The sequence below is a fragment of the Lepidochelys kempii genome, chromosome 6 (genome assembly GCF_965140265.1).
Source record: "Lepidochelys kempii isolate rLepKem1 chromosome 6, rLepKem1.hap2, whole genome shotgun sequence".
Taxonomy (NCBI): Eukaryota; Metazoa; Chordata; order Testudines; family Cheloniidae; genus Lepidochelys; species Lepidochelys kempii.
Window position 1 is genome coordinate 4,915,412 of NC_133261.1, and position 14,437 is coordinate 4,929,848.

Sequence of the window (14,437 nt, forward strand, 5' to 3'; positions counted from 1 at the left end):
CTCCTGTTGGTGTAAGTAGCGTTTTTGCTAAGCGCGAGAGCAGCACAGGGAGCTAATCAGAAATAGTTAATCAGGAATAGTCCTCAGTAACTCCCAGTGTAGACAAGCCTTCAGCCAGCTAGACAAATTCAGAACGTTCTCAGCATGACAATTCATAGAAAATTATTTGCTCAATGACATTATGCATATTTATTTGCTTTTCTCTTTTAAATAATCCCAGCAGGTAACAGCAAGTTTGCCATTTCACATACACTCCTCTCTAATTTGACACCTGGCTTTCTCCCTTTCTTCCTAGTCCCTCCACTCCTGCTGCCCATTCCTTCCTCTTCCTGGCTTCCTCATTCAGGCCGGGTCTATGCTACAAAGTTAGGTCAACACAAGGAAGCTTACACCGACCCAGTTGTGCACGCGTCTACACTTCAATTTGACTCCTGCCAATGTAAATGCCCTATTACACTGACTTAATAACATCGCCTCCCAAAGTGGTATACAGCCATTGCCAATGTACTTAGGCTGATGCACTGTGAGCATAGTCACTGCATTACATACGGCGACCGTAACTGTCTCCAGCCGCCGTCCCACACTGACTGCTCTGGTCACCATTGTGAACTCCGCTCCCCAGGGGTCATGGAGAATGGAAAGCCCCTCCCCTTTAAAGCCCCACACATTTTTGTCCTGGTTGCCCAGCTAGGTGAACACACCTATCAGCTCCCCACTGTTGAGTGCAACTGCTCCGCTGACTGTGTCCACTACACACTCCAGACATGCTCCTGCCTGGTATTGGATCTCCTGGGCCTATGAGGAGACAGGTTTAAGCACGACGCAGGCTATCACCAGGGGAGGTGCTCAGGGGGGCTTGCAAGGGCTATAGCTACTCCAAAATTTGTTTTATCCTCCCACCCCCCCATCCCCCCGTAGCAGCTCTGCTTTCTGGCTGCTCAGCTCTGAAGACAGCGGCCCCTGACCAGTGTCTCTCACACCGCCTAGGACATGTGGAGGGTTCAGGGCTCTGCACAGCAGAATGGGCGATCCGCTCTGGCCTGGGCTCCTGGGTGCCACCCCACGAGTGCTGCCAGGGCTCTGCAAGCCCCGGAGCTAGGCCCCCCTCCCCTGGCGGCTGCTGCAAGCACTGCACGGCTCTGGCCTCCCATCCCATGGGGACAAGGGGCAGAGATTTGGAAGGAGAAGAGGGGCTGGGGCGGGGCCACAGAGAGGACAGGGCCCCGTGGCAAGGTGGGGCAAAAGCCCACAACAGGCCCCCCATCAGGAGAGGCTGGCACCACCCCTGACCATCACACTATGTTTGGGGGGGACAGGACATGAAAGATCTAGATCCAAATCAAAACCCTGCCAGCGAAGTGAACCTGCACTAAATGCCAAGTGGTGCTGCCTCCCGGCTGGGCTCTGATCAAACAAGAAAGTTTTGCCTTTAATGGGAATCCAAGTGAATGAGTTTTCTCCTGTCCCGCTTCCTGCTTGCCAAAGGCGTGCAGAGAACGCTTGTGAACATGGTGCTTGTCATAAATTAAGGGATCAAAAATGGGGTCCCCCTTATTAAGTACTGCCTTATCCCAGTGATGATTCGTATTCCCAGCAATACCACCAGTTTATAAAATGCCCCCTGAACATCTGGTACTATGAAAATAATACCTAAATTATTACTGTCATTTATTTTAGTAATACTAACTCTTTTGCATGTTTGTCTCGTCCCTCGTCTCCTTCAAGCTGCCTGGTTTAGTTCCATCAGCCGTTAGCATCCAACGTCTTCCCAGGTTCATGCACGTTTCGATACACTGCAAGCTAATCAAGCACACGACATAAAGGTTAGTAGTATCTAGCTGCAAAGTCCACCACCAGCTGAATGTCAAGGTCTGACTCTCCCTTTTAACTAAACAGGCATTGCCACACTATTTAACGCTGCTCGCTCCTGTAACACAATTTCCATTATATTTTCCACACAGTGAGGCCGATACACATTGTGAACTAGCTTCCCCACCTCTGTCACACACGTTCTTTTCAAGTTCTGATTTCCCCTGTGCACAGTAACACAACTTACCTTTTTGCACAAGTCCCTGAGCGGTGTGTAAATTAGTCCCCTGAGCAGAGTTCTGAGAAGAAAGCTAAAGGCTGAATCCTCTAGACCGACTGATCCTGAGGGCTTTGAAGCAGCTGCTCCTTTAACTATCACTTTCGTTATGATGGAACAGATTGAGCAAATAAGTAGCTTTGCTACATTTTCCTTCTTAGCCCACTAGAAGGAGCAGTGGAAAGAAAGCCACTGACATTTGTTTGAACACATATACCCTTGTATGGTGTGTTTATTATTCAGCGCTTCATGTACAAATTTAGCTGTGCAACTTCCTTTAACACCAGTGGGAGTCACAAGGCTAAATCCTATGGCACTGCATTGAAATATTATATACTTCCTCAAAAAACAAACAACAAACATAAAACCATCATGGGCCTGATCTTGCCCTGCGGGGTGTGGAGGGTCCACCAGCCCCACCTTACTCAATGCACAGGTTAACATAATGCACTTTCACACATAGAAAACTGCCAATTATTCACATGCACACACAGTAACAGAAGGGGAGAGCTAACTTTGTTGGTACTTATGTGGCCCCCATTTCCATAGGATCTGAGCATCTCCATCTTTTTAACCTAACACCCCCCCCCCCCAACACACACACACACAGGAAGCAGGGCAGTGGCATTATCCCCATTTTATACTGAGGCAAGGGAGACTTAGGGCTGGTCTACACTACTGCTTAAGTCGATGCAGCTTACGTCGCTCAGGGGTGTGAAAAAGACCCCCCCCCAAGGGATACAAATGACAGTGGCCAAAGCGCTGTCCATGCTGGTGCTATGTCAGTGGGAGAGCACCGATTATGCCAAAGGGAGAGTGCGCTCCCCTCGGCATAGTGCCTCTTCGCCAGATGCTCTACAGAGGCACCGACGTAGCGCTGTGGTGTAGACTTGCCCTTAGTCTCTTGCCAAAGCCACACAGGGAGTCTGAAGTGAAGAAGGACGTGAACCCAAGGCTCCCAGGTGCTAGGCTAGCACCCTAACCACTGCCTCACCCTTCCTCTCCTGAGGTTTAAAACCATCCTCGCAAAGCCTTATTGCTAGTAATATAAGAACCGTGGCCCTAAGGAAAGGAGGTTGATACCTCACCTTGTCCCTTCAGAACAGCTTGAGTGGAGAAAAAGTTTCACGTTAAGTTGACAGAAACCAAGACATTTGGGGTTTGGTCCCTTGAACTGCCATAGTGAAACTGTAGGGTTATCAATTCTGACAGACGTATGAATAGCTCCTGTACCCACCGGCTCATTATAGTGTCTCCCCTGATCTGCAGGAACCTGTGGTTGGGCCTCGATTCAATCCTTGGTGTTAATGCTCAGACTGCTACAAACCTGACCACTGGGAAATGGACTGAGGCTTTTCAATGCTTACCGCAAATTGCCTGGTGTCCTCTGCAGGGCCATAAAGGGACAAATTGCAGAGGACACCCTCTTTCTATTTAAAAAAAGGGAGGTTACTTTGCAAACTGTGCCTTGCATCACCCTGATGATCATGCAGCCAGACCCCTGAGCTTCACAGGAAGCATAACCTTGGGCTGGGCCAGGCCTTTGTGGGCCATTGCCCTGGGGGGCGGGAATTCCTGACTAAACCTGTCTGTTTACAAGCAGGCTCAAGGCATCACTTTCTGATAAACAGCTCGATTCCTGGAAATGCTGCCTCAGCCAGCAAGGAACACAAAACTTAAAACTGACTTTCACTTTCTCTTTTTTACTCTCAGCTTAGCTGTCCCTCCCCACATATTTCACCAGCCGCGCTGCATCAAGAAGAAAACAGCTGTAGTAATCAAGCCCAGTTGCCTGTAGCCATGTTACAAGCAGTTTGAAATGACCTTTTATTCCCTAGTCCACTTCAACAAAATTATGCAGCCCTTAGCCAAAACTCTTGGGAAACCAATAGGATTTTTGGGGACTGTAGGATTTATCCTCAAGTGAGGAAGCTTTGGCAGGAACAGCAGTTACTAGGCTTGCCAGGGGTCCCGTTTTCGACCAGAACACCCAGTCAAAAAGGGACCCTGTCGGCTCTGGTCAGTACCACTGACGGGGTGGTCCGGTTGGTGGCGCAGCAGAGCTAAGGTAGGCGCCTTGCCCGCTGTGGCTCCGCACGGCTCCCGGAAGCAGTGGTATGTCCCCTCTCTGGCTCCTACCCACACTCTGCCCCACACCAAGTGCCAGCTCTGCAGCTCCCATGGGCTGGGAACTGCAGCACGGGGCACCAGGCATCTATGACCCACTCAGTGAAATGGATAACAAAATGTCCTTTTGTTTTCTCCTTTATATTCCCTAAGTACATTGTCCTGGTTTCAAGTTAGGATGACCCCTGGGGCTCAGACTCCAGTGTGCTCACCCCTCTCTCTCTCTCTCTTTCTCTCTCTCTCACACACACATGAACCTATTTTCCCTGTTGACTTAATATTCAAATAGGGCTTGTGTTGGTTTCACACTGCTTAATTTAAATTAGAGGCCTAGGCAGGCAGGTAAATCCACATTCCTTTGTCTAGAAAAAGCTCATTTATCAACCCTGCCTGGTTACATAATTTAAACATATTTTTCATATGCACCTCTAACTCCTCACACCCTGACCTGTCATAGATCTCACACTGACTATGCCACAAGTTTCTATTTGATGCCTCACAAGACACTTTTTGGATAAGTACTATGAAAGCAGTGTGGTAGGTGTAGTGAGCTTGTCAGGCCTGATCGGTGTTGCTGTTGCAGAACAGTGAATCCTTTGCCCGTTGGCACTGAGCGATTCTTAGAGTCACAGTCCCCACCCACCACTTCTCTTGCTCCAAGGAACTGGATTGGAGGGAGGAGGGTCCCAGAATTCGAGCTCCAGCCTCAGCCTAAACATCTGTACCGCAATTAAATAGCCCCTTAGCCCGAGCCCCATGAGCCCGAGTCAGCTGTATGGGCCAGCCGTGGGTTTTTAATTGCAGTGTGTGGAGAGACCCTGTGAGGCTCAGGAATCAGGACTTGCAGCTGAACCAGTCTCCAGGGAATATAATGAGCACAACTGGCCTACAGGAGGCTGCCTGATTGGCAAGAAGAGTCAGCAGACCAGCTCTTAAGCCCAGCAGCAACAGCCATTTGTCAGCTGCTCAAAGCATTCGCCCATGGCTGTGGGAGCCCCTGCGCTTGCCTTGGGGCCAGCTTTGCCTCTGTGATGGGTTCGGTCACAGAGATCTCCTTGGGACTGTCACCTGATGTGCTGAAATTACCTCTGAGTCCGTTTCCCCTGCCAGCCCAGGCCTCCAGAATCCTGCCTTGTTGAGCCAGACATGCTAGCCCGCCCAACACATACCCAGGGTCTGAGCCATGCCCCCAAAGCTGCAGACATTAACTGAAAACAGCCCAGCAAGTTGCCTGTCTCCAGCATCCAGACACCCAGCTCCCAATGGGATCCAAACCCCAAATAAATCCATTTTACTCTGTACAAAGCTTATACAGGGTAAACTCACAAATTTTCTGCCCTCTATAACACTGATAGAGAGATATGCACATCTGTTTGTGCGGCCCCCCCAGGTATTAATCACTTACTCTATGTTTATTAATAAACAAAAGTGATTTTATTAAGTATAGAAAGTAGGATTTAAGTGGTTTCAAGTAATAACAGAGAGAACAAAGTAAGTCACAGAGCAAAATGAAACAAAACACGCAAGTCTCAGCCTAATACATTAAGAAACTGATTACAGGTAGTATCTCACCCTCAAAGATGTTCCAATAAGCTTCTTTCACAGAGTAAACTCCTTCCTAGTCTGGGCTCAATCCTTTCCCCTGGTACAGTCCTTGTTAGTTCCGGCAGACATCTCAGGTGGTAAGCAGGGGTTTTCTCATGACTGGCAGCCCCCTTTGTCCTGCTCCACCCCCTTTTATAGCTTTGGCACAAGGTGGGAATCTTTCATCTCTCTTGGTACCCACCCCTCCTTCTAAAGTACAAGTTTTAAGATGGATTTCAGTATCAGGTGACATGGTCACATGTCTGAGACCTCATTCCCCATGGGCTGGCCCACACGTACACAGGAAGGCTTTCAAGTAAATAAGGCCATTTACAACCAATTGTCTGGTCAATAAAAAGAAAAGGAGTACTTGTGGCACCTTAGAGACTAACTGACTAACTGACTAAGGTTAGTCTCTAAGGTGCCACAAGTACTCCTTTTCTTTTTGTGTATACAGACTAACATGGCTGTTACTCTGAAACCTGTCTGGTCAATGGGAGCCATCAAGTTTCTAAACCACCATTAATGGCCCACACTTTGCATAATTACAATAGGACCTCAGGCTCTGAGCCTCGGCCCTGACTCCTGGCTATCAACTCTGGCTCCAACTGCTAGGCCTGACTCCAGCTCCAACCACTAGGCACAATCTCCCATGTCCCAGTCTCCGACAGTTTGAGCAGACAAAAAGCCATCAACAATAAAGGAACTAAAGCAGATATGGTAAGCATGGATCTTACAAAGGCCAATACCTCTCTGACAGAGATAGTGGGAGCCCTGCACACCTCACAGGCCCAAGTTGCCACCTTGCAGGTGCAGAATGTGCTCATGCAAGTCAAGGTGCGCCTCCTTTAGCTGCCCCACCTGACAAGTTTGATGGTGATCGCGACAAATTTAGTACATTCCTTAAATCAGTGTTGGCTCCTATTTCTACTATGGTTCTGGGTGCCCTGAGAAATGTTTACCATGACGTAGTAGTTGAACAGGATTTACAGACCATTTTCTCGTCCTCCAAGCACTGGTAAATTAGATTCTAAGAGGTTCACAAGTGAGAAGGTTGGAAACGGAGAAAAGGTTGCAGTTTTGTTATTTTCTGGTGATTTCAGGTGGGGGCCATAGAACAAGATGAAGAAAGCAGCAGAAAAGTCAGGGTGAGCAAAGGAGCGTGTACGGAGCTCACCAAGAAGCTGTGTGTGTAATGAGGTCCATCAGCTGCTGATCATAAGCATGAGAGCTAGTGGCCAGATGGCACTTACATGCCATGAAACATGGCACAGACCCTGGCCAGAAGAGGGCCCTTTTCCTCCATCGAGGCATGCAGGAGATCAAGCAGATGACACAGCAGAGACAGGGGCAGTGGCGAGAGGTCCAGAGATGTGGATACTCTTGTGTAAAAGACTGCTCATGGAAAAGAGACAGAGGGAGCGGGAGGCCAGGTGTCAGAGTGAAGAGGCAGAGTAGGAGCAACAGAAGCTTGCTGACCAGGACAAACACAGGCAGCTCAACAGGAGAAGAAGGTCAAGTGATGCCCATGGGGCCCAGGTGGAGAGACGTAAGGATGAATCCCATCCCACTGCCCACACCTGAGTCCATATGGACACTACAGAGAGATGCTGCAGAGGTATCTGGGGACTGGGAGACATGAGGAGTTACCTGCAAGGCTAAGGAAAGGCTGGCACAGTTTCAGAGGAGATTGTTTGGGTGGCTAACAGACTGGGGCAGTAAGGAGCTGACATCCAATTTAGCCAGAGGTAGATTACAGTTTTGTGGGGTCCTAGACCAGAGCACATGGGGGCCCCTCCCCACCCTTTCCACCTGTAGCCCTCCTCCAAGCAGAAAGTGGGATTGGGGCATGGGGGTTTCCTCCACCTGCCTGGCACTTCTGCCAGGGAGTGGGGTCATGGTGTGGGTGCTTCCCCCACTCCCCAGCAGGAGCATCGGGTGGGGTGGCGGAGCACGGTACAGGGCCTCCCATTTTTCCAGGGGCCCCCCAATTGGCCGGGGCCCCAGGCACGGGCCCCGTTGGCCCAGTGGCTAATCCACCACTGAATTTAGCACCAGCAATTCTCTCTCTTTGAAGCAGGAAAAAAGCACCAGAGTGGCATGATTCAAAAAAGGTTGGAAACCCCTGTTGTAGAGCATGCTGGTAGTCACTGCTCATACCAGCTTAGCCGTGGTCATGGGGGAGGACTTTATAGGCATGTGTACAGCATTAAGTTTCAAGGCGTTTGAAGGAGTACAGGGTAGTTTTGACATTCTCTTCAAATGCACATGCACGCACACTCTTGCGGAGATCCAGGTTTAAGCATTGTGCCAAGACTATCTGTGTATTTTCCAGGAACAAATTCCAGACACTTTCAGTGAACTGAACTAAAGCTAAATTCCAAGTGGTGTTAGATCCTCAGCAGGGATCTCCCTTCCGGATGGGGGAGCAGGCAGACACCAGACACAGGGTTGGTATATAATACTCTGAATACTCTTTATTGCTTACAAAATAAACCTCATTCACTTCACATTCATATCCCATACGTACAATATCAGAGTCCACTTGTGTCAGAAGTCAAGGTTCAGTTCAGTCACAAGGTGTGGGGAGTCCATAAATACCACACCTATATCCACACGGGGCTCTGCATCACGCCTTTTACCCATGCAATTCCAAAGAGACAATCCTGGGCAGGCCACCATGATTCAAGGCATGCCATTTCCTCCTGTTCTTATCCATAACAGTCCATCTGGTGTTGTTTCCTTATCCACTGACTCTCCACTTTTTCCAAGGACACACAACAAAGGTGTTTTGTACAAAGAGAGTTCTGACTACTTGACATTTAAGTTCTCACAATGGATGCCAAAATGCTTCTTGGGTTGGGTTTTCTTTAAGTGGTTGGGTTTTCTTTAATAGGAATTCAAGGGAAGGAAATTTCTCAACCTTCCTGCCTGCCAACACATGCACCCCTGGGACAGGCAGTCGCAGTCTATGATGGTCTAATGGAGAAAATTTGGGGGCATCCCTGTGACAGTCTGTACCCCTATGTTGACCCCTTGTACAAGACTATGATACATTTTGTACAAAGTATGCCTTTTGAGATATCATTTGAAAACTTGTAATTCGCTGATCATTATTGCCCTTGTAAAATATGTGAGATAACATTGTACATAAAGTTCTAAAATTCCACTGTATGGTATTATTAAGACATGTTCCAACATGTTCTGGAGGGCAGGCACAAACCAGTTCCCTCAGAGACAAAAGGCTAGCTGATGCCTGTGCGGCTGCTGTCCTGCCATTGTAAGGTGTGAGGTGTGGCTGCTCTTTATCACCGCGGGAAAGTTCTCTCAGTGACAAAATAAAACCACCTCCAACGAGGGGTGGTAGATTTGTCGCCAGCAGCGTGGCTCCACCAACAAAGGCTGTTCACCCCTGCACTTGTCATCGCTAAAACTTTTGTCATTCATGGGGATGTTTCTTCACACACCTCCCACCCCGAGAGACAAAATTTTTAGTGACAAGTCCAAGTAGACTCAGCCTAAGTGGCCGCTCTGGCAGAAAAGAGGGTGTGGGCAAAACAGCTACATCTTGACAAAGAAGCAGCTTGAGGTTCCTGCCCACACAGATTTTCTGTCTCCTGAGCCTCAGATGGAGCCGACTCTTGCACAAGAGAAAAGGCTATAAGAGGAGAGAGCAGGTGCAGAGATGCTGACTTTGTCATTTCCCGCCGGGTGCTTGACCCCGCACTCTGCACCAGACCCCACCACCCACTCCACCCCTTCCCACAAGCCCCATCCTTGCCCCACCTCTTCATGCCCCCACTCTGCTCCCTCCCCTTCCTACCCCTGCTCCTTCCCCCAACACATCCCGCCCTTGCCTCCCCCCTCCCCACCAGCACCTCCTGCATGCCGCCAAACAGCTGATAGTGGCGGGCAGGAGGCACTGGCAGGGAGCGGGAGGAGCTGATCAGTGGGGCCCCTGGTGTGAGCTGAGCCTCCATTACTTTTTTTCTGTGGGTGCTCCAGCCCTGGTGCACCCATAGAGTCAGCACCTATAAGCAGATGCACCAAATCGTTCCTCCCTTTCTCCCTACCTGAAGGACAAAGGAAGCGGCAATGGACTGGGGAGGGATCCTTACTGAAAGAGATTCAGCCATTTAGACTGTTGGAACCTGTGATGAGGGAGACTTTTCTTTGACTTCACTTAGCTTATTAAGTCAGGTGTTAGTTGCATTTTACATTGTATTTCCTTGTAACCAATTCTGACTTTTATGCCTCATTACTTGTAATCACTTAAAATCTATCCTTCTGTACTTAGTAAACTTGTTTTATCAATGCCTGTGTGCGTGGCATGAAGTGTTTGGGAAGCTCCATTTCAGATAACAGGATTTGCTCATATAATTTTCTATTAATAAAATGACAGACTTTCAATGAGCTTGTGTTGTGCAGGACGGTGCTGGACAGTACAAGACGCACATTTCCGGGGGCAAGTCTGGGACTGGGAATTTGCTGGTGTTGCTCTGCTGTGTAACTCAACAGTGGCTGGTCCTAGCACTCACACAGTATATTTGGGAGTGATTTACATGCTGGAAGCTGTATGTGAGCAGACCAGGAGTTGTTCCTTTCACAGCAAAACAGTGTAAAAGGCACCCCTGTTTGGAGAACAGATGGGAAACAGCTGTTCGACATTCCAGATTGTACCCTGGGTAACGTCAAATTCCCTTTGTAATGGGATGGACTCACCACCGCGGCACCTCCTGCTGGTCATTCTGGGAATTAGCTCAAGTCCTTCCCCAGGGCTCCCTCCTCCAGTGGTGTCTCGCCCGCCGCTACTCCTGTTTTGCTGTCCCCACCACTCTGTGACCCGTGTTGCTCCCCGGGCCATGGTTTCCTCTTCTTGGCACGGCCCTCTGGCGTGCCCCGCTCTGCTGTCTCCCTTGTTTCAGGGGAACTGGCAGTCTATAGTATAGCCACTCACCTCAGTGGCCTCCTGCAGTCTCAGGTCTAGTCCCTTGCTCCAGGGGCAAACTACAGTTTGTGTTGACAACTTCCCTCAGGGCAAGTGGGGGCAAAAGGGGGGGGGGAGATCCAGGCCTGCCCGCTACTCTGGGTTCTGACCCAAGGACCCTATAGCCAGAAGCCACTCACTCCCCCTCCTCCAACTCCTCTGCTGCCTCTTTTCCCTGGGCCACTTCCTCCATAGCCCTAGCACCTTATCTGCCCTTCTTCCAGGGCCTCAGTCTGGCAGCAGTCAACCAGAAGCTCCCTCTGCCCCTGCCCCTGCCCCTGCCCCTGCCCTTGCCCTTGCCCTTGCCCTTGCCCTCCTATGCAGCCAGTCCTTCTCCTTAGCACTCCAGGGAGAGACTGCCCTCTGCTTTGTGGAGCAGCCCTTTATATATGTCTGCTGCTGGCCCTGATTGGCTGCTGCAACAAGCCACCTCCCAACTGGCTCACTTAATGAGCCCTTCTCTGATTGGAGGGTTCTGCACAGACTCCCTCTGGCCTGCTTTAACCCCTCCTCTTCCCGGTGTGGGGCAACTGCCCCACTACACCCTTATTAAAAAATTAATAAAATAACACAGAGATAAGGCGGTTCTTATTTTATCCTAATTAGCTTACTAACCCCCAATAAAAGGTTCAGTTTATACAAGCATCTTGACACTTTTGGGACCGTACAAACAATACATGATTACTGCTATTATTTATGTTGGCAATACTAACTGACTCACACATTTGTGCCTTCCTTCATATCTCTCTATATGTTTAGTGCATCATCTGGAAGCCTCCAGTATCTTAAATTGTGGCACATTTCAACATACCGCACATTAACCAGAGAATAGTTAATAGTGTCCCTTCATTAGGCCCACAGACAGCTGAATGAAAAGAAGTCTGATTCCTCCTTTTTAATTAAGGCTTTGTCTACACTGCCAATTGAGCGACAAAACTTTTGTCATTCACAGGTGCTTATCCCACCCCTGCCTCTGGAAAGACAAAAGTTTTGCCACAGCAATGGCACGTTGTTGGCAGGGATGACAAGAATAGACAATGGAAACCCCGCTCATAGGGGGTGGAAGTACTGTGTTGGCAAAAGTGCCGACAAACAGTGTTTACACTGCTCGACTTTTGTGTCGCTAAAAGCTGTGTAGTGTAGACAAAGCCTAAAATAAACTAGCCTAAAATAAACTTGCTACTTGATCCATTTAATAATGCTCTTACCTTAAATACAAGATACATTTCCCAGGTGACCCATTATCTATTCTGAAAGAACTTCCTCCCTCCCTCCCTCCCTCCCTTCCTCCCTCTCACACACACACACTTTCCAGCATCCTGTTAACCCTGAAGAAATAGATGCAACGTTCTTACAACTGAATCCTTTATTTCGCTGACCGTGCTTATATGTGGCTGCTCCTTGAGCTCTCACTTTCGCTATGATTGGACCGGTGTAAAGGTGTATTATGTGTTCATATGTGCAAGGAATGAGGCAGGGCAAGGAGACCCGTCATGCATGAGTCAGAAAAGCCAGGGCTGGTTCTTCTAGTGTTTTGAATGCTTCATTAACATTTTGAACTTCTCATCCACAAAGTCTGTTTTACGTCCTTAAAGCTCAGCTAAAGGAGATTCTGGGGAGGTGACACGGGGGCAGAGGGAGTCTAAGAAGAAGATCCTGAATGAAGATGCAGAGAAAAGTCTTCAAGCTATTTTGCCTTGAAAGCAATTTTATTTTTTAGGCCAAACTTCCCCAGCTGGGGTTACCCTGCTCAGAAACCCTGAGGGGAAGTTCTAGACTCTTCATAAAAGAGGCCCCGTGGAAAGAGGTTTGACAAAACTTGAAGACGATACCTTTGCATTCTGGCTGCTAGGAACAAAACTTACCTTCTCCTTTAAGGATTGTTGAGGAGATAGTGTCTCACCTTTTGCCTATGGAGTGGTTTGTACTGAAAAATAGTTTTACTTTAAGCCGACAGAAGCCTATAGTTTTGGGGTTCTGACTCCTGACAATCCTACAGTATCACTGCAGCTACTCTGTTCATATTATAACATGAACAGCTGCTGCATCAACTTGCTCTCTTTCTGTTCCTCACCCTGCCTGGCAGGAGTCTGTGGACTGGTGGTTCAGCCTCCATTTACTTTCTGGCCTTGCTGCTCAGACAGATATGTACCTATCCACTGGGAACGGGACTGTGACCATCAACTCATTTCAGACAATACATCCAGCAAGCATCATGGCTTTTGGGAGCTACTCACCTGGGTCAGAGCTGACTTGGTGACCTGAAAGGGAAGATTCTGTATCCCTTCTTCATATCTCCTCTGGGCCATGCAGCCCTCCATTAAGTTATTCTTAAGCACAGATTTTGTCTGGCTTTGTCTGCAACCTTGATTCATGGAAATAATGAAATCCATGGGCGGTGGGTCCCATAGGCTGGGGAAAGTTGTGCCTCCCCAAACAGCCAGGCATGGCCCCGCCCATGCTCCGACGTGCCCAGTCAGCTCCCCTCCAGCATGCGTGCGGCTCCTCAAGTCCCCCTGTGTTCCAGCCAGGGCTCGGGAGACTGCGGTGGTGCCCCCCGCCCGCCCTCCCTGTGCTCCAGGGCTCGGAGGTGCTGGGGCTGTGCGCTGCCCGCCTTCCCGGTGCTCTGGAGCTAGGGAGATCTGTGGCCACACACTGTCTATTCTTCTGGTGCTTCTTTGGGGTTGGGGGGCTAGCCTGGGGTGGGGCTTGAGGCCAGTAGCCAGGGTGGGGGGGCTCCGGGCTCTGGCAGGGTGAAGAAGGGGTGGGACCTTGGATAGAAGGGGCGGGGCTGGAAGCTAGCCTCCCTCAGCCAACAGTTCATGCACTGCCCTTGATAAAATCCTACCTTGTGCTTCTCTCCTTGACTGGCTAGCAGGCCTCTTCAGTGGCACAGAGCTGCTGCTGCTGCTCAGCAGGGAGGGAATTCAGTGGGGAACTAGATTTAAAACAGGTTCCAGTAAAATAGATTTTCCCCCAAGGTAGATGGACAATAACTCAGCAACAGGCACCTTGCAAAAGGACAGTGATTCAGAGATTCATCGATATTAAGGTCAGAAGGGACCATTATGATCATATAGTCTGACCTCCTGCACAATGCAGGCCACAGAATCTCACCCACCCACTCCTGCGATAAACCTCTCACCTATGTTTGAGCTATTGAAGTCCTCAAATCATGGTTTAAAGACTTCAAGGTGCAGAGAAGCCTCCAGCAAGTGACCCGTGCCCCATGCTACAGAGGAAGGAGAAAAACCTCCAGGGCCTCTTCCAATCTGCCCTGGAGAAAAATTCCTTCCCGACCCCAAATATGGCGATCAGCTGAACCCTGAGCATGTGGGCAAGATTCACCAGCCAGATACCCAGGAAAGAATTCTCTGTAGTAACTCAGATCCCACCCCATCTAACATCCCATCACAGGCCACTGGGCCTATTTATCATGAATATTTACAGATCAATTAATTACCAAAATCATGTTATCCCATTATACCATCTCCTCCATAAACTTATCAAGTTTAATCTTAAAGCCAGATAGATCTTTTGCCCCCACTGCTTCCCTTGGAAGGCTATTCCAAAACTTTACTCCTCTGATGGTTAGAAACCTTTGTCTAATTTCAAGTCTAAACTTCCCGATGACCAGTTTATATCCATTTGTT

At 49.1% G+C, this 14,437-nt stretch overlaps 1 protein-coding gene across 6 annotated transcripts in view; it reads right to left on the reverse strand.

Moving 5' to 3' along the window:
- The window catches only part of LOC140912362 (uncharacterized), a 103,635-nt gene extending 101,444 nt beyond the window's left edge, over positions 1–2,191 (reverse strand). For all 6 annotated transcript variants that reach the window (XR_012159277.1, XR_012159278.1, XM_073346629.1 and 3 more), the window contains exons 1-2: positions 2,057–2,191; positions 1,688–1,800 (exon numbers count right to left, since the gene is read on the reverse strand). Coding sequence is in view for 4 of the 6 variants with exons in the window: in XM_073346629.1 (XP_073202730.1) it covers positions 1,688–1,778 (91 nt within the window). In the remaining 2 variants the exon portion in view is untranslated. The remainder of the gene's footprint in view (positions 1–1,687; positions 1,801–2,056) is intronic.
- Positions 2,192–14,437: the final 12,246 nt, after the last annotated feature.